This window comes from Lonchura striata, chromosome 2 (assembly GCF_050655825.1).
Source record: "Lonchura striata isolate lonStrDom1 chromosome 2, ASM5065582v1, whole genome shotgun sequence".
NCBI lineage: Eukaryota > Metazoa > Chordata > Aves > Passeriformes > Estrildidae > Lonchura > Lonchura striata.
Window position 1 is genome coordinate 62,194,157 of NC_140704.1, and position 22,946 is coordinate 62,217,102.

The window sequence follows — 22,946 nt, forward strand, 5'->3', positions numbered from 1 at the left end:
TATGCTTCATAAACTGCAGGTCTGTTGAATTGTAGTTACAGAACGGAGCTACTTGTGAGCAGTTCTTTCTCCTAAGTCTCCCTACATTAGTACAGGATGACTTTTCATAAGAGGATCACATTAGGAGGTATAACACTTGCTTCTCCAGTTACTTCATACTCCTCTACACCTTTTATACATGCTTTTTAAAATTCATATACATTTAACAATATTTGTTTCAAATATGCTACATTGATTAAGGAAACCCTGAATTACTGACTAGTGTACACCTTTTTTCATTAGTTAGGACCAGTAAGTTCTTTCTGATCTTAAGTATGCTATCAGACTCTATTACACATTTAAATGACTATTAATATTTTAATAAATAAGCAATGGAAAACATAAAAGATGTTTATTGTATTTTGTGATTTAGAGGCTGTTTGCTAAGAAAATAAGAGCTCAAATTGATGAGAACCCATCCTTATTTGGTTTAATTTCTAGGAAAACAGAATAACCTTATCAGATCCGTATGTCTCTCTGCCTGTTAGCTTGGCTGACAGTTTGACAGTAACTGTGCAGAGGAGATGTTCAACAGGAAGTTTGTTTCGTCAGCTGAAGGGAGCTGTAAACTGAGCTGAGGGGAGCAGGGTTTATCTCAACTTGACCTACTTGCCAGTGTCAGGGAGTTCAGCTGGTTCATTTCCTGTAATTCTAATTGCAACCTAGAAAGTAGCATTCCTAAAAGGGTGGCTGTTTATATGTTTGTAGTTAAGACTTATTTTACCATCACCAGCAAATCGGGTCTCACACAGGAGTCGTTAGAAAAGTTAGCAAGTTAGTTTTCTTTCAGTATTTTTTTTTTTCTGGAATGCTCCTTGCAATGAACCTAAGGCTGCAGTTTCTTCTTATTTAAATGACAGGAAAAAAATAGGGAAATGACTACTTTAGTCGTTCACTTATACAAAAGCATGGAAGTATGACATTTCTATTGGCAGGTAAAGAAGATACTGTGATGTCTTTAAAACACAGATATCACGGGCAAATTTGAGGTTTAGATTTGGCTATCTAATTTGCCATGGCAACAATTTTTTTGCAAGTACAACTACAAACATATTTTTTGTGATTTTCAGGAAGGAGTCTGTACAGAAGAAGCACTGCTGGCTATTACAGCACTGTTCCTGTTTTCCCTTTCCCACTCCTGTTCAGATATGTGTCCTCTGGGAATGACCTGTGTGATAGGGACCTTGGTCTGTTGTTGGCCTTTTGTCTACTGCCTTTCTTAATACATAAGCTAGGATGGTGTGGCTGAAATTACCTGGTTGAATGATCCTAATCTGGCCAATGCCTGATTTTTTGATTTGGATTTGGATTTGTTTTTTTTTTTTTTTCTTCCTGTAGACTATTTTTGCAGTTCATTCCCTAAGGCTTATTCTCGAAAGCATGTTAGTGATCCACAATTGGATTGGATTCAGGCTGTCTGTGCTGCTGCCATTATGTCTGTTAAATTAATTTTCTCTGAAAGTAAAACAAAAAATATCACCTGAGCTATGTTGAATTCTGAGTCAGACTGGGAATTTAAGAAGCTACAAACTGATGCTAGCTTCTGATAAATGTGTCCCTTCACTTCAAACTTTTGAGGAGTTTTGTTATATTTGAATTTAAAGAGATTATATAGACCCAACCCAATTTTCCATTAATGGTTCTGTTTGCAAACTAGATTTATGATTAATTTTGAAATGTTTTTCTTTTTTCCAATTAAATGCTAGTGCATGACTGTTTTTGCTTGGCAGTGTGGCATTGGGATGGTATACTAGGTTTTGCTGTTGAAACATTGCTGTTTGTAATAAATCTAATCCACACTTTTGCTTTACTTAACTCTTGTATATTTTTTCAAATAGTTGGGATTTTTGGTAAACCTGTGAATTTGAGTAAATCAAATTCAAATATATGATTGCTACCTAAATGTTGTGCAGGTGACTTGAACTGTCTGGAATAGCTGTTTCTAATTTTCTGTGTGATGTGTGTCTATTAATGTTATCTTCTTCCTCCTACTTCAAGTGATAGAATATTGTCTTTGCAGGGTAACAACAGTCTGCTCTTACAGCTAGTGATTTTAAAGATGATAATTTGTAGAGCATAAGAAAGAATAGCACCATGGAAACAAGCTGGCAAAAATAAAAAAATGATGCTGCATGTATCAGATACATATCTGAGAGCATATCAGTCACTTCAGAGTAGCAGTTCCTCTGCATATATGCCCCATAGCCTGTGCAAGTTACATTATTTCAAGTTAAGAATTATGATCATGCCTTCATGTAGTCATCTTGAAGCAATCTGACATGCTCTCTGCTCCCTGTCTAGTTTCCCAGGTGGGTCCTCCTATCTGAATACTTGAATCATCTTTGTGCTGCTCTTACAGAAAAAAAATGTATGAGAAGGATAAGTACTATCATTGCTTCATATTTTTCCTTACATTTATAGGCCTCCTGAGTATTTGAAATTAAAAAATAGATGTGCTAAATTAGGCATTCTAAAAATAGCCTTACTAAATTAAAAATTTAATTTTGCTTGTTGAAAACTTGTGTTCTGCTCTTTCAGCACTAGATAACAAGAGGGACATTAAAATGAGAAATGTATTCTGAGACAAAGATGACCTGACAAAGGGGTGCAATAAAGTATCTAAGTGATGGCAGATAGTTTAGTCTTGGGTGAATGCTTCCTCTTCATGCAGTTCTTACAGTCAATTTTTGTAGCAGACCATTTTTACCTTAATGCAGTTTTACAAAAGCAGTAATTAGTTATCACAATTGGTAGAGGCTCAAACTTTGCTTTGGTGCAGATCCTAGCATGGTGTTGTGTAGGGAGTTGGGTTTTTTTTTGTCTCAAGCAAGAGAAAATTTTATTAGAAAACGTATGAAACAGCAGCAATTTTCACAGGCTTTAGTGAAGATTCTCTGCCCAAGCTCTGCTTTTATGCTGACTGCTCATGTAGCTTCTTCATCACTTACTGTTTTAGAGATGTGAGCTAATTACTGGCAGAATTTATCCAAAGGGATGTAGTTTTGACAACTTATTTTCTGTGTGGCTGTCATATTTTATGAACTTGGTTTTTTTCAGATACACTGTTTTTTAATGAATTTGAAAAATAGTAAAGCATGTAAAAAGAGGAATAAATTTTACAATTGCAACTTTGAAACAGCAATTTCTGCAATTAATTGCAAGTGTGCAAAAAAGTTACCTATGATTAAATTTGATCCTAACTTATCCTGCGAGCCATGAAACCACCTTAATTTCATGCTACATTATTCCATTTTGATTTACATACCAGCTTTTAAATGCAAGATTTAAAAGATTTAAAAGCTGCTTTTATTTTTACTACTTTCACAGATGCAGAAAGTAAAGAGAGAATAGCATTTTCTGTACTTTTTAATTCAGAAGTATTCTGGCAAAGGCCTGGATGCAATCCTGGAATTTTTATTGCATCCATAGGCAGAATAATAAGCCACATTTTCCGTCTGTTTCCAAGATATTTTCCCAGAGATATCAAACTTGCTTTATTGTAAGTCCATCTGAGAACAAGTTGTCTGATCTCATAATGTTTTTAGACTAAAATTTTTGGGGTTTATATATCAATAAAGCCTTCCTTCCTAGCACTGTACTTCAGTTACCTTAAAATATCATGTTAAATATGTCCATTTTCTTTTTGTTTTTTCCACTGTGTTGGGTAAACGAGCTTGAAGAAGTAAATGCTAGAGAAACAAAACTCAAAAAGGCAACTTACTGCATTTACTTCAATATTTTGTCATTTTTCCTAGGATTAATAATGTTAACCAAAACAAGGCCAAGTTTGCTATGCCAATACAACAATATATAGAATTCTCAAGGGGCACTGCAGGAATGGCCAAACCAAACTAGACTTAGCGCTATTAACTAATAGGAAAAAAAGGAAAAAAGGAAAGGAAAAAGGAAAAAAAACCTACTTTTTTCTTTTTTTTTTTTTTTAAGATTTTCATAGAATAATGTGTTAGGAGTGCCATTCATGGCATGCTGTCATTATTGCTTTCCTCCTTATATGCAGCCCTGCAGTCCTGTTAAATCCAATCAGAACAGCTTTTACCTTACATAGGGATAGTCTCCTCATCAATAACCTTCTTATATTTTGTTAAAATTACAAAATAATTTAATCTTCCATTAAAGGAAACCAAAGAGAATTTTATTCATGCATTGAGCATGAAACCTGGCAGTGTTCTAACATGTGTTCTTCATTCCTCCACTACTGTTCTTTGGTGCCATGTTCTTAGTTACCACATCAGATCTTAAATACTTTGCTGAGTCAGCCTTGCCCTTCTTGTATTTTTTCCCCCTCCTGTTTTCTGTATCTGACTAAAAGGATGTGATTTATTTAAAATATTTTTTCTTTAACCTCAATTCTATGAAAATCAGTAAGTTTTTCAGATATGCCAAATGCATTTCTAGCCATCCTTTAGTCAGAAAATGGTTGAAAATGTTCATCTGTGTTGCTTTGAACTGAGAGCTAGGCTGAGGAACTTTTGAGAATGCCACGCCTGATGCCTATCTCAAAATATGTTTTAAAAATATCTAATGAGGAAATGAAGTATGAAATTTGCAAATCAAAAGCTGCATGATCCTGCCAAGTGTGGTTTAATTTACTAGATTCATAAATCTAACAAAAAAACCCATATCTTTTCTTAGATTAAATAAGATTGTTTTCAACACAAGTGGCAATGAATTAATTGCTGTTTATTTTAATACAAGGCCTATATTATGGCTTATTTTCTAGACTGGACATTGCATGTGTTCTGGTGTATTTAGTCACAGCGGTTGTTTGTTTTGAACTTAGTTTCTTCACTATTATTAATCAGTATCTGCCTGCAGCTGTGAAATTTGCAAGCCTGACTTGCAAATATCCTGACTTAGCTGGAAAACATGAACACTTACTGGCAAAGGTGATACAAAATACAGTTAATTATTTGGCCTTAGTTGAAGCATCCAGATGTAGCCTTTCCTCATTTTTATTTATTGTATGCTTCTTACAGTAAATCTCCTAAAAATAAAGAACAGATTCTGCTAGGTTTCCAACTGCTTTTCCAACTTGTATAGTTTCTGTCAGGTAAAGCCAGGGTAACGGGCAGTTCAAGAAAAATCCCATCTATCCTTTACTTCAAGCCTTCAAAGACCTAAAATTTTCTCCTTAGTCTTAAGTTGAGGCTGCAATAAGAGTAAGAAATTGCATTTGAAGGTAACCTTAAGTACTGGGTAGCGTGGGAAGAGTAGGATGGCTTTCTACCTTCCCTTGGCCATATGCTCCTTTCCTTATACTGCAGTGTTACCACTGAGGCAAGGTTTAGACAAGCTCACTGGTAAGTAAAGCAACATTTCTTCCTTAGTGATTTCATTTTGCACCAAATTATCTCCCTGCAGCTGCCCTGCAACTGTGTGATTGCTAGATCCAGCAAAAGGAAGCCCTTTGGGTACAGGAGAACAGGGGTTGTCCCAAACAGCATCATCCCGCTATTAGATGGATTTAGCACTTTAAGAGAAAAAAATAACTTGAGTATCACTAAATTCCTCCCAAAGATGAGGTCTAAAGGTACTTTTCTTGACTGCATATAGTTTTGCTTGTCTGATCTCCATGGAAAGAACATGCATTTAGCTTTTTCAAAATCCTTTGATGCAAATGGAGTAAGCTCAGATTTTATTAGAAAGCCTTTTTCACTGTGGAAACATAAGACTTTTTTTTTCTTTTGTAACTCAGCCTTGGAACACAGTGAATGTGCTCTCTATTGCTAAATCAGAATATGATGTGTAAAAATAACTACAGTAAGCAAAGTAGCCTAAACATGTAGAAGGAAATATAATAAATTTATTGTGAGACAGAGAGTAATTTAAGTAAGTTTAGACTTTACAGAATGTCCTAAAATACCTTATTTCAGACAATGGTTCAAAAATGCCTTTTTTTTTTTTTTACACTTCTAGTTACATATGCTTAATATGCCTATATCTGTACTCTGCAATGCTTTCCATATTTCTGAAATTCAACACCTTGGTCTTTTGTTGGTTTTTTTTTTTTTGCTCCACTGACATACTTTTCTCTGTCTGTATGTGCATTTTGACTTGATTTAATAGGACCATTCTTCCTGGGTTTCCAACATCAAAATTTCCAATCTAAGATTCGTGAATGCTGTTTTCCGGGTTGCTATGCACAATAGCTACCAATATGAAAAGAAATTACTTTCTGCCTTCTAAAAGAAAGAGGAGGGAATAGTATATTGCTATTGTATATTCTTTTCTGAACCAGATGAGAAAGAGAATTGCTTTGGAAAGATGTATTTTAACTTTCAGCAACTGGTTAAAGATCATGATATTTTAATTTTAATATAATCATAATTTCTAAATAAGCTGCCTACATAATAAGAAGTTACATTTCAAGAATTTGAATGTTCTAACATAGATAGTGCTCTTCCAAAACTTATGTACAAGAAAGAAGTCCTCATCATGTTTTACCTTTTGTTGCCAGTATGTATGCTTTCATAGAGGTTTAGATATTGCAGGTCACTTTTGGAAATGCTTAGGTGTGCCCCCTTCAGAAGCTACATGATATTGCATTGGTCTGCAATTAATGGTATGTAATTAATTGTTCCAGTATGCTAAATTTTAAAAACCTCTGAGGCAGTATGTAACTTAGATTTTTATCCACGTCTATTTTTAAAGTATCTTTCAAAAGTATGTTTCGTAGAGTGATTTCAAAATATGTAAATTAAAATCATTACAGTTTGATGTAATTCCAATAGTACTTACAACATTTGGCTTTAAAATGTCTGTTTATGTTGTGGTTGCTGTTCTGCTGAACTTGCTTTTCAGTAGGTAAAGTTTATTGCACTACATTGGCTGCCTGTGACTGAAAATGATATATAGAATTGGAATCATGTCAGTAGAGCCACTAATGCTTTTGTTATAAAATTGTAGAAGTATTCTTGTTGGTAAGTGCAGTCCACATTGTACACAAATGTGTCCTTAAAATGTGCAAAAATCTGTCAGTGTTAGTTCATTTCATTTCAGGGTTGATTATCTTAAGAAATATGGTGTCCTAATTAGATTTTTTTTTTCCCGCTGATTAATTTAAGAATGAAAATAGAGTTGCTCTTGTATTTTCATGAAAGCAAGACTTTCTGTAATTCTTAGTGTAGGATCAAAGGATTGAAGGGTCATATTTGGATGTTTGAGAATAATGTAATTTTCCTTCTTTTTTCTTTTTTTTTTTTTTAATTACACACTGGCGTTACTCACGTGTCTCCTCTATCTCCCCCCTATGAAAATCCCTTCTTTGAAGGGGGCTGGAGACTATAAAGGGCCATCCAGTTTCAGAATAGCCACCATCACTCACTCCTTGCTGTAGGTCTGAGGCCCAAGGGTTCCTGTCAATGTTCAGTTGTTGGTTTGCATCTACATGGGATGGGCAAGTAGGGATAGCACTGGAGAGGAAACCAGCTGGCAATGGCATCTCTCTATGCATGGTATGGGCAGTTTATGGCAATATTTCAGACCTAGTTCAAATTTCACTCAGTTGATTGAATTCCAGGTGTCTCAGCACCTCAGGTGTAGTCTCAGCGTGCTTCTTCTAATTTTGTTTTACTGTAAAAGAATCCAGCTGGGGAGCTCAGGTTGCACCGCCATACAGACTAGAGCAAGATAAGCAGGAACAATTGAAAAGCTGCTTTCAGAAGTGTATCTGTGTTTTGAACTAAAATATACAATTTTTTTAAAGCACTGGGTATCACTGTTTTCAAGGGTAGCTTAGCTTCACTTCATTCTACTGAGAACCAGTAGAGGTAGGAGGTTTTTTTAAGCCTGAAATATATCTAAAGCAATAGGAGCTGATGGCTATTTGATAGAGCAGATTTTACGCATTATCAGATTAAAAACTTGAAAGGAAAATCATATTTTATATGTGCTGCATAAACACAGGAATAATACTTTAAAAGAGAGAAATACTGATTTGTGCTGGTTATGCTGAACAGCAGAAGAGGGAAGAAGGGCTGTGTGAGAGAGGGGAAGTAGAAATAAAGACCATCTACACTACATTCACTGTTCACATTTTCAGAGAAGGTTGTGCCTTCTCCCTGCAAAAGAAATTAGAGTAAATTATAGTAAAATAATAAATTAGTGCTGGCACTGTGCATTTCCACCTTCATTAGTAATACTACACAGAAATAAGAGTTCAGGATTTTGGCATTTTAGGACAGGAGAAAAATAGCATCTTAAAAGAAAATAAAGCATAATAAAGAAATAAACCTCCCCTCTGTTATCCTGTTGTTTAGAGCAAAATTACACAGAAACATTGTGATAATGGTTAATGCTTTGAGAAACTCTTAAATTGTATTTTAGGAGTGCCTTTTTGTAGGTGAAAAGAAGTGATGGGTGAATGTTCTAGCACTTGATTTTGGGATCATCCAGATTCCCAGTGACTCCCTATCTACCTTAAATTATTGGTAATTTCTTTTTTGTGACATCAGTGACATACAAAGCAGAAGTATTATGTGTTTAAATGGTATTTTTCACAACACAATTTTTAATTAATGCCCATATAAGATGGCTAATTTAAATTATAATAACTAATAGATTATTCTTCTATATGTTTGTGGGTTTTTTCTTAAGTATTACTGTCTTGTTCAAGAAGATACAGAAAGTCTATGTGAAAGTAATGGTTAAAATTCTGCAGTGTCTGGCTGTAAGCCCTGTCTTCCACTAGGCTCTGCTGCCATGAAGCATGTTTGTATTTTTTGTGTCTAAAAAGAAAAATAACACTTTATTTTTAATTTTAAAAATGTTTAAAAGTGTCACTTTGATGTAATGTGTTCCCACCTATTAAAATGTTCTGCATTTTAACTAGACACTTTATTCTAGCAATCCATCAAAAACTGGAAGCGGATGGAACGGAAAAAGTAGAGGGATCCATGACGCAAAAACTGGAGAATGTACTGAACAGTAAGTTTTGTCCTTCCAGCAGCAGCTATTTATGGACTTTGGACTTTCTAACAGGCTTTAATATTTTCCTAGGAATATTGTAGAAAGTAGAAAACAGTCTCTGGTCCCTTCCCTGTTGGGTGATAGTGATTCCAGGGTGTGATAATGCATCTTTTGAAATAAGGAGCAGCGGTTGCCATGACTTTTGGCAGTGTTTGTGATAACAAAGCAAATAAATATCAAAATAAAGATGTTTTAAAGTGTTTACTTCAGATTCATTTTGGTGACTTCTCAGTTTTGAGTGGATGAGGAAAATAGAGGAACTACATGGATAGACAGAACTGTAGAAGGATGAGCTGAGCTAAATACCAGGATTGTGTGATGTTCAAGTAAAGGCAGAAAAAATCCAATTATAAGATATTTGCAATAACAAGGTCTATTGACAGGATCTTTTTCACTTAATGTATCGGCATTTAGACTATCTGGCATGAGCATTCTTTTTAGAAACCTTGAAAAGCTGTCAGTACTTTGTTTTCTCTTTCTCTGTATTAGCTGTAAGGTTGCATTGAGAGAGATGGCTTGAATTTGCTGCAGTTTGGTATGTGTTTCATCAGATCAAAAAAGTTCTTTTTTTTTTTTTTTTTTAATTCTGGGACTTCTGCCAAGATAATTTTACTTTGTTTCATTGTGATTTTTTTCACAGAGGAAGGGATGTTTCCCTTAGTGCTGTATCAATAAGCAGGAATGACATGCAGATAGCTGACTCAAGTGTTGGAAAGTCTGACTGTGTTTTATGAAATCAAGAAAGTGACATGGAAGTTCACTGTTTTTCTTTTCTTGTATGAAGAAAGCAGTGACTGTATGTGTGTTTGTGTGGGGAGCACAAAGAAAGCAGGGGGTTTTGTGAACAGCTCTAGCCCTTTTCAGTAGGGATTCCTTGATGCTCATAATAAAGGTGTAGCTTGAACATTGTTATTCCCTCAGCTTGATGTTTAAAACAAAAAAAAATACAAGCTGCAAAAAAATGTAAAAATCGGCAAAAAACACCACATAAAGCCTCACACCTCTATATAAAGACTGTAGCATGTGTCTATGTGTGCAGAATATTTGGTACATTTAGGTAGGAGAAAAAGAAGCATTTGTTGAAATTTTCCAGTGCAATCCTCAGTGCTCTTTATTTAGGCCATGTCATGAACCAAGCATAGATTCCTTGGAGAGCACTTTCCCTTGTACTAAATTGTGTGACAGATTTTAAATAAAAAAGCAAAAATTTAGATCTGTGATATTTTCCTATATGCACTAATATAAGACTGATTTACCTATAATGCATAATTGCTGTTTCATTTGATAAACGGTGGCTGAACTTTGTATGTAGACAATGCAAACTGTCTTTTTCAGGCTGGAACGGTAGAGAACTTGTGCCAGACACTTCAGAGTGGTTTGAAGTTTGGCTCTGCTATGAAAAGAATTGGCTGCTTTTCCTCACGATGCTTTGCAAGTCATGATGGGTGGGAAGCAGGGCAGTAGGAATACAAGGATTTAAAAAGAGTAAATAATATTATGCAAAGTAGTTTAGGATCAAAGCTTTGTTTCTTGTCTGACCATTGAAAAGCTTCCATAATCCATGAGTAGCAGGGACTGTTTTCAAAGATGACTTTAATTCTTTAATTGAATTGTGCATTTTATGGACTGTAGGTGCATGTTTTGAGAGACAGCTGCTGTTGTGTGAGCTTGGTTACAAACCCTTAAAAATGAGCATGTTTTCCACAGCATCTGAGGAAAATGTATGTTAAGAGGGCTCCAAATTCTTGAATTGAAATGGCATGGGATAGTAAAAGAACAGTTTAGTGTTTTATCTGGAATTATAGATGTTTGGAATTTTTGTATCAATTTATACTGCTAAACAAGCTATTACATTTATTTTATTGAAAACATACAGTACCTTATAATTAATTTAATGAAGAATTGTATATTAAAAGAGGTAAATTGAATTCCTTTATGTAGGGTTTTTCAGACTCTAAGACAGACAGCTGTTGAACAACTAGAGATTTATTTTGAAGTAAAAAAATTCATGCACTGTAGATGAATCATCTATTTTGAAAACATAATTACTCAATATAAGAACTGCAACTTTATCCATGGATGGTTAATCAGTAATCAAGTGATTATTGTAGATTTTTGAAGATAGTTATTGTAGAAAGGATTTGGAGGGATGAGGAGGGAAGAAATTTTACAATATTTTAATTCTAAAAAGATAGACCTTTTTTGCATGAAGTACTGAATTTCATTAATACATTAATAATTAATTTGATATATTTCTATTTCTTATAAAACAGAAAAAGTACCCTATAAAAAAATATAGAATCTTTTACCTGAATTGGGGATTTAATAAAGAGATGAAAATAGAAATTACTGTGGTCTACCTGCAGTTGTCAATTATCTTTAAAAAAAGGTTTGCATTGAATTAAAAAGAAAACAAAAAAAAAAAAAAAAACAAAAAACAAAAAAAAAACAACTTCATGAATCTAACTTCAATACCCAGATGCAGCAATTGCTTCTGGGCTGTTAAAAGAATGGACAAGAAATATGAATTCAAACAAACAAAATGTTCCTTACTGGAAGGATTTACAAAACAATAATTTCTTATAACCTTGAGAAAAATCATACTTTAATAGTGATCTGTATTTAAATGTGCAGCTAACTGTTTTCATTGTGCATTTCTCCTTAATGGATTAAAGTATTCTGTGCTGAATAGTATGTGGTGGAAATAGATGTCCTGACAAAACTTTTTTTTACATCAAGGCTTCAAAATTTCAACAAAGTTTAAACATTATTTAGATATAACAATTATTTTGCAAAGACTACTTTTAACATGAGCAGGCCACCCACAGTGTTGACTAGAGAAAATGGCATGCAAGCCACCCAGTGAGACTGATGTAATTTTTTTCATCTTTGCTTAAAGTATAGTCAGTAGACCAGATAATGTAGAAACTTCTACACGCAATGATCAAAAAGGCTAAAGCGGTTCCCCTTTTTTTTTTGTTTTGTTTTGGTTAATTAAAAGTAAGTCATAAGTTGAAAAATGCAAATATTCATATGCAGTGTAAGTCTTCTCTACTATAAATGAAATTTTATTATTTTATTATTGTGTTGGAAAAAAATATTTATTAGAAAATAGCAGGCTTTTGAGTTTGGACAGAAAAAGTTTTAGGGCGATATTTAATGTATTTATTGAAGAGTATTCATAGATAGGATAGAGACATAAATACATGACATTGTTGACTAAGGCTTCATCCTGTGTGTGATGAAGCCAGTAAGAGTTTTAATGCAATGTGAAGACAATTTGTATTCATTCTGTTACAGTGACCAGCTAGTTAGACTTTTTTAGTCATGATGTTGTCTTTGTCTTGAACATTGGTACTTTTAAGTGGTTCAAATATTGTTAATAATTTTTAAGATTTTACTTGAAAACATAAAAAAAATTGTTTGCAAAACCCAGTGATAACTTTAGAAGCTCTGACATTAATTACCAAAATGTAATTATACTTATTTTAAAAGTAAAGCTTTCTATGAATTTTCTATATCCTGAGATGCATAATTTGGTTGTAAAATGTGCATCTGGAGCCAAAGCAAACTATAAAATATCTGCAGCAAAGCTAAGCATTTGAAATAGGAAAGAGTGATTGTTTTTAATCTCACAGGGGTCTTACCACATTAAAATGCTAAGTGGTTCGCTTTGAAATAGAATTTCAGCAGTTGTAAAAATGTTAACACAGTTGAACAAAAAAATTGCTGAAAATCTTCACTAATTACTCATTTGCTCTAAAAAAACCTTGACTAACTCATTAAAAACCTTGACTAACTCATTAAAATGAAGAAAATCTGTTTGTGATTTCAGCTGATTGCTTACTCTATTTTTTCTTACTGTCACCCTTTTTTGAAATAGGAGCCAGTAACACAGCAGATACCTTATTTCAAGAAGTGCTGGGTCGCAAGGACAAAGCTGATTCAACAAGAAATGCACTTAATGTTCTTCAGCGCTTTAAATTTCTTTTCAATCTTCCCTTAAACATTGAAAGAAATATTCAGAAGGTATAATACTTTAAAAATCATTTTCTGTTTGCTGAAAGTAGCCTTTTGACATTAGTCTTTTTCTTGACAAATGTAAATGCTTGGTTTTGTTTTTAAGGGCGATTATGATGTGGTTATTAATGACTACGAAAAAGCCAAGTCCCTCTTCGGAAAGACAGAGGTTCAAGTGTTCAAAAAATGTAAGATACAGGTTTTATTATTTAATTGTTTTGGGTATATTTTTAAAAGGCTAAAAAGCACATAGGAGACCAAAGAGCTTTGTGTGGTTTTGATACAGATTTTCATCCATACAAATTATGGATTTATAGGAGCCAATTACCCTAGGCAATATTTCTGACAAGTTTTCTGAGTGAGGTATATACTACAAAATGTGAAATCACAGCCAATTTTATTTATTTAGTCTTGGTATTAATGGACATAAAAAAAGATTACAGTAATTAAAATGTGACTTTGAGTATCTTTCTCACATATTGTTGGAAAGACTTGAAAGTCTAATTCCCTGGTTTTGTAAAACTGTCATGTATAATATTTTCAGATGTATCTTGTTATAAAATGATTTATATTGATTTCCACATTAACTCCAGAAGTGTCTGATACCCTAGGAAAATAAGAATTTTCAGTTCATGATGCTGCTTAAGGACACATTGGATTTATTCTTGCTCCCTATTCCTAGATTATGCTGAAGTTGAAACCAGAATTGAAGCTTTACGAGAACTTTTGTTGGACAAGCTGCTTGAAACTCCGTCAACATTGCATGATCAGAAACGTTATATAAGGTAATCACTTGTCTAGTACCTTCCTCAGACATATGGTGTTAAATCTGTATTTAAATGTTTCCTAAATAGGGTAGTGATTAGTTTTACTACGGTTTAAATACTGGTTTTAAAGCTGTAAGTATTTTGAGGCTTCATGATTATATAAATTATGGCAATGGAATGGTACTGGATTGTTTATTGAAGGACTGAAAACCAGTTCTTGAATGAGAACAATTTAATGCAGCATAATTGAGATTTGAATTTAATTTTTTACATCTTTCAGGCATGTTGAGATTTTGTTGCTTTCCCTAAACTGACATATTGCAAGCTGTGTTTGAAATGACCATTCCTAGTTTGCATACCTCAAAATAGATTCCTTATTAACACTTCAGCTTGACTTGACATTGAAATGGAATCATCTGAGTGAGATGACAGGGAGGCTTTAATCCAGACCGTTCTGTTGTTTAAAAGTGGTATTGGCTCTTTTATTCCTCAGGCTAAACAGTGAAGTTCCTTTGCATTTCATGAACATGAACTAGTTGCTCAGTGTTCATTAACATTTACAGATTATCTGTTTTTCACAAAACTGATGTCTGTTGTAAAGGCTGCTGAGATGAGCTGATGTAGACCTCAACTTTTCAGTCCTTGGTGCCAAACTTTAGAGCGCTTTGGAACATTTGATAGCTTTATTTAAAAAGCTTTTGAGGTTTGGTTGCTATCAGGGCTCCTAGTGTCTTGACAATCCCAGTGTTTTTATCAGTTATTGTAAAAGAAGCACACCAAATGTGCTGTGCAGGAAGCATTTGTGAAATTCAGACACCTGCACAAGGTCTTGAGTGTTTTATGTGTGCACCAGGCCCAGTCACACAGGCCCAAGTGTGAGGTTGGTGTCTTGGGTCCCTTTGCATTGTGTGAGTTTATGACTACAGTGACCTATGTGCATTTATGTAGAGCACTTCTCATTCTTCTGGATGCTACATTATTATTGCCTATTCATTGGAACTGGTTTTTAAGATGAATAGTTTAGCATTTTATATCTGTGAAGGCGCAGCGCTGGCTATTCCTTTTCTATATGGCACTTGAAAGCTTCAAAGAGCAGCTGCTTAACCTAAGCCAAGTCTTAGGACCTTTTCTAAAGGTTCTTTGAAAGACTCATGTATTGTATGTTGTACGTGTGCTTGATTCTGATTTTTTGTTTGGGGTTTCTTGTGGGGTTTTTTTGGTTGGTTGTGTTTTATTGATTCTTGCTTGAGTTTTGGGGGTTGGTTGTTTTTAGTGTTTTGTCTTGTAGCCACTTACCTTGAACTGCTGAATCTTTAAAAGTACTCCAGCCTATGTTAAAGCAGACTGTGTTAATGTAACCAAATGTATTCCACATGTAGAAGTATAATAAAGAGCGAGGAGTGAATGAATGTGGAATAATTTTGTTCCAATTAATCAACAGAATCCTAGCTTACAAAATGGTTAAATTAGTTTCACTACTCTAAATATACGTGGTTGTGTTAGTGTAAATTTTCTGAAGGCAAGGTATGAAGTAAATTTTCTTCAGGGGACTTCAGCAAAAATGAAACTAACAAAATCCAAATTGTGCATAAACCCTGCTGGTCTTACGAGGGTTTTTCTTCCTTGATACTCTTGTTTTATATGTCTCTGAAGTTGAAGGCTGACCAAGACCTAAAATACTAGTGTTTTCTCCTTCAGATACTTAATGTTTATAATTAAGCTTCAATTCATATTTTCTTCTCATTGTATTCGGGTATTCACACTGTTAATTATTTTATACTATTCAAAAATAGTTTACCATAGCTCTTAACAGCCAAGTAGATGTATGTATTTCAAGACCAGTGGTAATTCTTTTTTTAGTTTTGTGCCTAAGAAAAAAGTCTAAAGGTCCCCATAACATTGAAAAGGACTTGAGCTCATAATTTATAAATGCCACCCTGTCAAAATGGTTAGTTGTGTAATTTTCTCATCCATCCAACCAGCCCTACTTTGACAGTTTATTTTTTATTCAAGTGCCGCAGACGTTTGTCAAAGAAGGCAGAATTCAACACAGTCCTAATTAACATTAGTTATTATTGTAGTAAAATAGCTTGTGTGAGGGAGTAAACATTGCCTGTGCTGCTTCAGATAATTTATCACTATAGTTCACTTTAAGCATCTTTTTAAAATATGTCCTGCCTCATTAATGCAGAATATAACAGAATGCCTCAAACAGTAGAGCAGCTACAACTTTTTGAAAATACTCTTTTGCAAGTGTGTTGTCAGATAGTCTTGAATGCCATACATGAGACTACAATCCTTTTGTGTTCGCTTTGAAATCACAACAGCTGGCTTCTAATACTCCTCGCTGCCTAAACACAGACAGTATTTTTCTTCTGCAAATTAGAAGCCACAGTCCTTTTTCTTATCTCTCCCCATTCTTTTTTCAGTCTTTGCATGGACAAAAAACCACCAGACCAAAATAAACAAACAGAAAGACAGGCCAGGAGCTTGATTTAGATATGTTTGTGCATGCATGTGCTAAAATTAATGAGCTGCCAGAAATTAATTCTTTCTGAAATTACTTGTTAAGATTACATGATGATACAATCATATACAGTAGGAAGAAAAATACTATATTTTATGTGCTTGAGATGCCATCACTGGTTTCCCTCAAATCTGAAGCACTAAACTGCAACCTTGCAGATAAAGAGTTTGGTTTCCTGCATATTACTAGAGACACAACTGGAAATACATATTAATAGGATATTAAAGATTTTTATTTCCATAAATTTTTGGTGGAATTTTGCCTTACTAATTGAAAAAAAGCCAATGCAAAACTTCTGTTTGCAGTGGATGTAAGTATATTTTAATACCTATTCTTGAATATTTAAAATTATGTAAAGAAAGAAAAAGTATTTCTTAGTACATGGTTGGTCTGTTTTAATGAGGCCTTCAGTGTGTCAAGTCAAAACTAATTCTTGGACTGGATTTTACAGGTATCTTTCTGATCTTCATGCACCTGGGGACCCAGCTTGGCAGTGCATTGGTGCTCAACATCAGTGGATTCTGCAGCTCATGCACAACTGTAAGGAGAGCTATGTTAAAGAACAAAAAGGCAAGGATACATTTTTATTTTACCTTAATATATATATATATATATATATATATATATATATATATATATATATATATATGTGTGTATATTTGACATTTAGGCATGTGTCGTTGCCTTTTATTTTATTCTAGTGTACAGAGGAGATTTTAGGTTTTCCCCATCAATTTAGATAGCTTTTTACAAAGCTGAATACTGAGTTAATTTTTTTTATTCTGTTATAAACACAAAACAGCAGTTGGAGTTTTCTTTTTGCTTAATTTAAGCACTTTACATGGAAAAAGCATTATATTTCTATAATTTATCCATGGTTTACTGTCCTCTTGGAACATTGCTTTGATGTCATATAAAGTTTGGATTGTTCTGTGAATCTGCTAGTTAGATTACTTTGTCACAAGATACTCTGTTAGTATATGGATAGCCAGGACATTGGGGCACAGAGGAATAATGCTTAATTCCTTGACATGTAGTGAATGACATTATGAAGTCCTCTTCTTCTTTCTTTGTGTGCAGTTTCAAAATTCAGGTTGCACTGAATCTGCACAGACCTGTTAGCTGGACAAAGGGGATATTTAGTCAATGTTATTATTAAGACCAATATGATTATATAGTTATATTCTGTCTTGGACAGTGTTGCTCCTCAAAGAAAAGTGTAGGTATTGCTTGCAGGTGTGGCTGCAATTTAGCTACAAATTAACATCATCTATTCCATTCACCTACATATAAAAAGCCTTCCAGCAGGTGGAAAGCTGCTGGCCTGACATTTCTAGTAGTAAAATCTGAAAACTGGATTTTCAAATTAGGAAATAGAAGCAGTGCCTTGTTTCTTAAGAAGTCTTACAGAGTTTGCTGCCAGTTCTGAAATGAATAGGCATATTGGAATCTGGCATACCTTGGCTTATAGGTAACTCCCATGTTTAGTGTTAATGCATGTATATCCCAAGCCAAATAAGGTATTTTATTCTGAGTAACCACAAAAGTTTTACTGAGTTGGAGCTGCTGTAGAAATGTGCTGTAAATTTTTGCAGAGGCTTTAACTCTCTGTTGCACAGGTTGTGACATGAGATGTGGAGTTCAGAGGATGTATCACTTGTGACAGCAATGTTAGTAAGTTTTACCTTAAAAGTGTGCACAGACCATCACTGTTTTACTACACAATGTGAAGTGCTGTGGAACTAGCTGGAGTGCCACACTGTTTTCCAGGCATCTTGGTAAAAATTCAGAATGTTTCCAAACCCCCCCATCTTCTTTCCTTGTCAAAAGTCCTCATGAGGCACTGCCACCAGCATCACAACAGTAAATTATCAGGAGCAAAACTCACTTGTGAAAACAGCCATGGTTAATGATTCTGAGCTTCGTTCTCTCACTTGCAAAACTTTGTATGGCCATTTTCCTGCTTTTTAGCGAGACTAATAGAGACATGATGATACTTAGTGCTTGATAATTTTGTTTTAGTAGTCTATATAATTTTGGTGTGCAGGCTGCAGTGATTGAGTGGAAAATGTATCTAAATTCCTGTATTTGTCTTGAAAAATCTCAACATGTTAGGTATTTTTCTGGCAACAAAACTGCTTACCTCAGCCATAATGTCAGAGGGGCCTTTATGATACAGCTTTGACTCACAGAAGAGGGAAGTTAAATAACCCAAATGCCCAGCAAATACAAGTATCAATAGTTAATATTTTGTGTATATATGAAAGAAATGCTAACAAGTCATCAAATTCCAATAATTTTCTTCCAGCCTTCTATGTGGTGTTCCACTGATTTTTGTACAGATTTTAAAATACTCAAGAATCAATCGTAGCTGATTGAGTTTCTCACTTAGTATCTAGTAGGACAAAGAAAAGTTGCTGAGCATGATTTTTACTTTCCACAGATGTTTAATTTTGGCATACACCGGGTGGGAGATGGAAAAAAGAGGACTCAGAAGGATTGGTTTTAACTGCCAAGTAGAACAATGCTGGTTGTGATTGGAGGCATGACATGCATTTTAATTGACTTGAATAAGTGTATGCTTTTCAAACAGGGAAAGTGTGAAGATTTGTTCAGTTTGGTTATGCAAGACTGTGGGATCTAATCAACTTAAACAAGTTAGAAATGCTATTTATATGTTCATAAATTCATATGCTCTTTTTAAGATAATATGATAATAAATTTTCAAACATTTAAGTTGTCCACTTAACACATGCTTAAAAAATATTTACTTTTTTGTTTATCGAGCATTTGGAGGAAGAGATGGGTCATAAGACTGGTATTCTAATGAAAAGAGCTTTAAATTTTTTCTAGGTTTCCATTATTTCTAGCAGATGGCAGTTTTCATATTATGAATGCTGAAACAAGCAGACAGCAATAGTAGTTCTACCTTGGGCATACTAGCTATTTCTGGCTATTCTTACCTTCATTCTTTTGCCAACTGAATCTGTGGGTTCGAACTGATTGAGTCAAAACTTTTCAGCATAGTAAACTTAAACCTCAGTAGCAGATTATATCTATTTTTACATTTCTGCAAAATTTTTCACCTTTCAACTGAGCTTGTGCCAAAGTATTTTGCTGCTATTTTATTAGTTTTGAAAGGAGAACTGTGCTGTGAGTCATTACACATGACTTTTACTACTTTAAGTAGGTTTGGAGTTAAACTAAGTCTCTGCTTTTCTCATCTGGATAAGTTAGGGGTGTTTTAAACCTTTAGACATTCTGGACAGGATTTTTGCAGATGATTGTCAAACTGCAAGTTTTGTCAAAGAATTTATTTGCTGGCCATAATGTATTCAGGAAGGGAAAGCTTAAACTGTAATTATTTGTTAAACTAGCTAAAACACAATCGTAAACAAATTCTGAGAACTTACTCCAAATTCAGTCACTAGTATAAGTCAACACTGTATTATATGGGAAAAAATTGTTCCAGTTGTCTCCACACAACTAGAAGGCTGACCCATTAGTGATTACAACCAAAATAATTTCATTTTCTTATATAGAAATTACATCTTTGCCTGTTGTCTGTAAGAGGTTTTAACTTATCCAGGCCAATAGTAATGGCAATCAGGAAAAATCCCCAATACTGACAAGAAGTAAGTCTAGTTTTCTACATCCTCTCTTGGGTCCCTCACCTGATGATTGCCCTCTTGTCTCCAAATTGAAGGACAAGAGTGAGTTCATTTAGATGCCAAGGTGTTGGAATGTGCTATCAGAACTTTGTGTATTAAAGATACATTTAAATACATATTTGTTTTAGGTTGATATCTAAGTATGTATTTTTGATTTAAGTGTGAATCCTTCTCTACTATCACAAGAAATTTTTTTAAAAACCTCTGGGCTTATATATTATCAGAGATTAACTCCATTTTGTAAGAAATGCTCAGCAACTGGGACTTGCGTCCTAGATGTGCAAAGTGTCATTTAATATCATAGCGTGGTGCAGTCTCTGATGCAACCTGTAAGAAGAAACTGTGGCAAGTTTACACGACTGTAATAATCATGGAGTTCTTTCTCAGATTTTATTTCAGGGGTCAGCAGAAATCCTGTGTGTTTCCAATACTGTCTGTTTCCAGTTAATCCAGTTTGTGTTAATTTTCTTTCCAAAAACTGAAAGAGCATATCCAGCTGTGCTAAGCTTTGTCAAATAATTTGGTATTGTGACTTAAAAAACTGACAACTGCCAACAGCAAACTGTTTAATTGAGTCTTTCCTTTTATTTTAATAGGCATTGATCATCTATTATAATCTGATCTAATTGGTTGCATTTATTTCAAATGAGTACAAGTAGGACAGGGAATTCTCTCAAGTCCTGTGTATTAAGTACTTCACAGCAGCATTTTGGAGTGTATTATTTCCCTTGAGGAATAACCCTTGTATGTGTATGGATGTAGTGTTTCCCTCAGTCTAAACAACCATGTTGGTTTGCTGATTAACCTTGCATTATGTAGATCAATGTTTCATTATGTGCTAAGATATGGCTGTTGTTACTCACCCATCATTGCCTTTAGCTTGTTTCTCGCTATGGCAGACCTTCCTCATTTATGAGGTGAAAAAAAATGCAGGCATGGGATATTCATATTATAAGAGACTGCTTGACTTCAAGGCAACATGTTTTAAGGAGTGACTGAAAGTGCAGTTAAGAGAGCAGATCAGAATTTCTCCTCTGCTGAAGTATAAGTAGCCAGGACAAAAAGACCCAAACAGCATTGCCAGAAGCATAGTGAGGCAGTACAGGGGATGCCCAAATCATAAAGCTCCCATGCCCCTGTCCTTGTAATTAAGGCATTCTCCTGTTTCTCTAATGATCAGATTCTTTCATTAAAGGTGCAATTGTAGGTGTGGGACCCATGTGCAATTGGCTGGACCTCTAGTTCTGCTTATGTAGTAGTGCTCCTAAATATATGGATTTATAGCATTAAATAGAAAACTTAAAATGCTATATGCCTTACTCATGGAATAGGCAGTTGTGATCCTTGATTGTTTTTGAAACATTTTTTAATGGTTATGAAGTTTTCCTGAAGCATAGATGAATTAGTGTTATCTATCCAGTCATATCCACTGTTTTGTCCACTGGGAGGACTTCAAGTAGGTAAAGCCAGTTTGCTGATGTTACTTAGTATGTAGATACGTTAAGGATATGCATGAGATAGAAAAAAATTGAGAAAGTGTTTTTTCAGGCTAAAAATATGAAGACTACCATGGAAGAGCATAAACTCACCCAAAACATTATTTATTAGATCTCTAGTAGGAAATATTTGAATGGTAAACTGAATTGTGCTGGTATTTTATGGCTTGTATTAGCTAAAGCCCTAATTGCTGCTTTTGACCTATGATCTTATGGTTTGTAGACATCTAGAGACTTCCAGTTCTGGTACCTGGATACTAACTGGTTTCCTACAGTTAAGGTTTTACATATTTTTAAATTGCAACTATACTTGGCAATTTCTCGATTATTAAAGCATAATTGTAGTTTTTCACTACAGTTTATGCTTCCCAGATTTGTTGGAGTGCAGGAAATATGGAGAACATAATGACATAAAATGACATGAAAATAAATGTAAATAAATGAGGTTTAGTTTAAAATTTTTCTGAGGCACTGGGCAGATAGCCAAAAGGAATTAAGCAATGGGATTCTTAATGTGAGTATAAGGGATAGAAGCTGTGGAGGTTAAGACTGTTTTCTGTATGGCCAATGGTTATTTGCTTAGACTTTAATAGTGGCTCAGTAGGTTTCCTGATCCTCTGAGCTAAAATGGATATGGACTCCCATCCAGTTATCATCAAACTGGCTGAGAAATCTTTAATTTCTTTCCTTAATTTCCAAACTTTGTCAAGTCTCACTCCTACAAATTTTTATTAAAACCACTTTTGCCAATACCTTTGATGGTGATTCTTTGAGTGACCTAAATCACTCATCTGTGATACAAATCTTTGAGATTTTATGTAATATTATTGAAAAAAGCTACCTGTTAATAGCTAACCTGATTAGAAACCAAAGCTGTAAATGGAAACACTGACATGGTTGTAGTGTGATCTTTCTGCTGCCATTTGGTTTGCAAAATATATAATACACAACCTATTAAAGTTCCCAATGTTGAGCCAGCTCTCCAAACAGGAGTATGATAGTACAGTCACTGTGATTTTGTTTTTATTATTTTTTTTTTTTTAGTTCTTATTGCTGAAAAAACTGTATTTTTTTGCAGCATTGAGTATGATGCAGAGCTCTCCAGATACTGTAGAAAATTCTGCAGGGTTTTTCTGTGCCAGAGTAACAGCAGCTGTACTTGGTGTGAAAGAGAGAAATGGATGCTTAGACCATGTTGATTTTTTTTTCTGTGCCACACTGAGATTCTATTCACCTTGCAATGAATGATCCATCTTTGTTAGATCAGACAGGCCGGCAAGGCTTGTGTCAAAAGGGCCTTTTCAATTTGTTATCCTAGCAGCTGGTTCTCTTCCATTGCCTTTGCTTACTGTACATCTGGAAGAAGAATTCTTGCAGCTGGGAGCCATTTCATGTCTAAACCACATCCCCTGTCCATAGCAGAAATACCCTTTTGACA

At 34.5% G+C, this 22,946-nt stretch overlaps 1 protein-coding gene across 2 annotated transcripts in view; it reads left to right on the forward strand.

Moving 5' to 3' along the window:
- EXOC2 (exocyst complex component 2) overlaps nucleotides 1-22,946 on the forward strand; it is a 126,499-nt gene that overhangs the window by 37,306 nt on the left and 66,247 nt on the right. For both annotated transcript variants that reach the window (XM_021544771.3, XM_085571326.1), the window contains exons 7-11: nucleotides 8,905-8,985; nucleotides 12,911-13,056; nucleotides 13,154-13,235; nucleotides 13,730-13,832; nucleotides 16,793-16,911. In XM_021544771.3, the coding sequence (XP_021400446.1) occupies nucleotides 8,905-8,985; nucleotides 12,911-13,056; nucleotides 13,154-13,235; nucleotides 13,730-13,832; nucleotides 16,793-16,911 (531 nt within the window). The remainder of the gene's footprint in view (nucleotides 1-8,904; nucleotides 8,986-12,910; nucleotides 13,057-13,153; nucleotides 13,236-13,729; nucleotides 13,833-16,792; nucleotides 16,912-22,946) is intronic.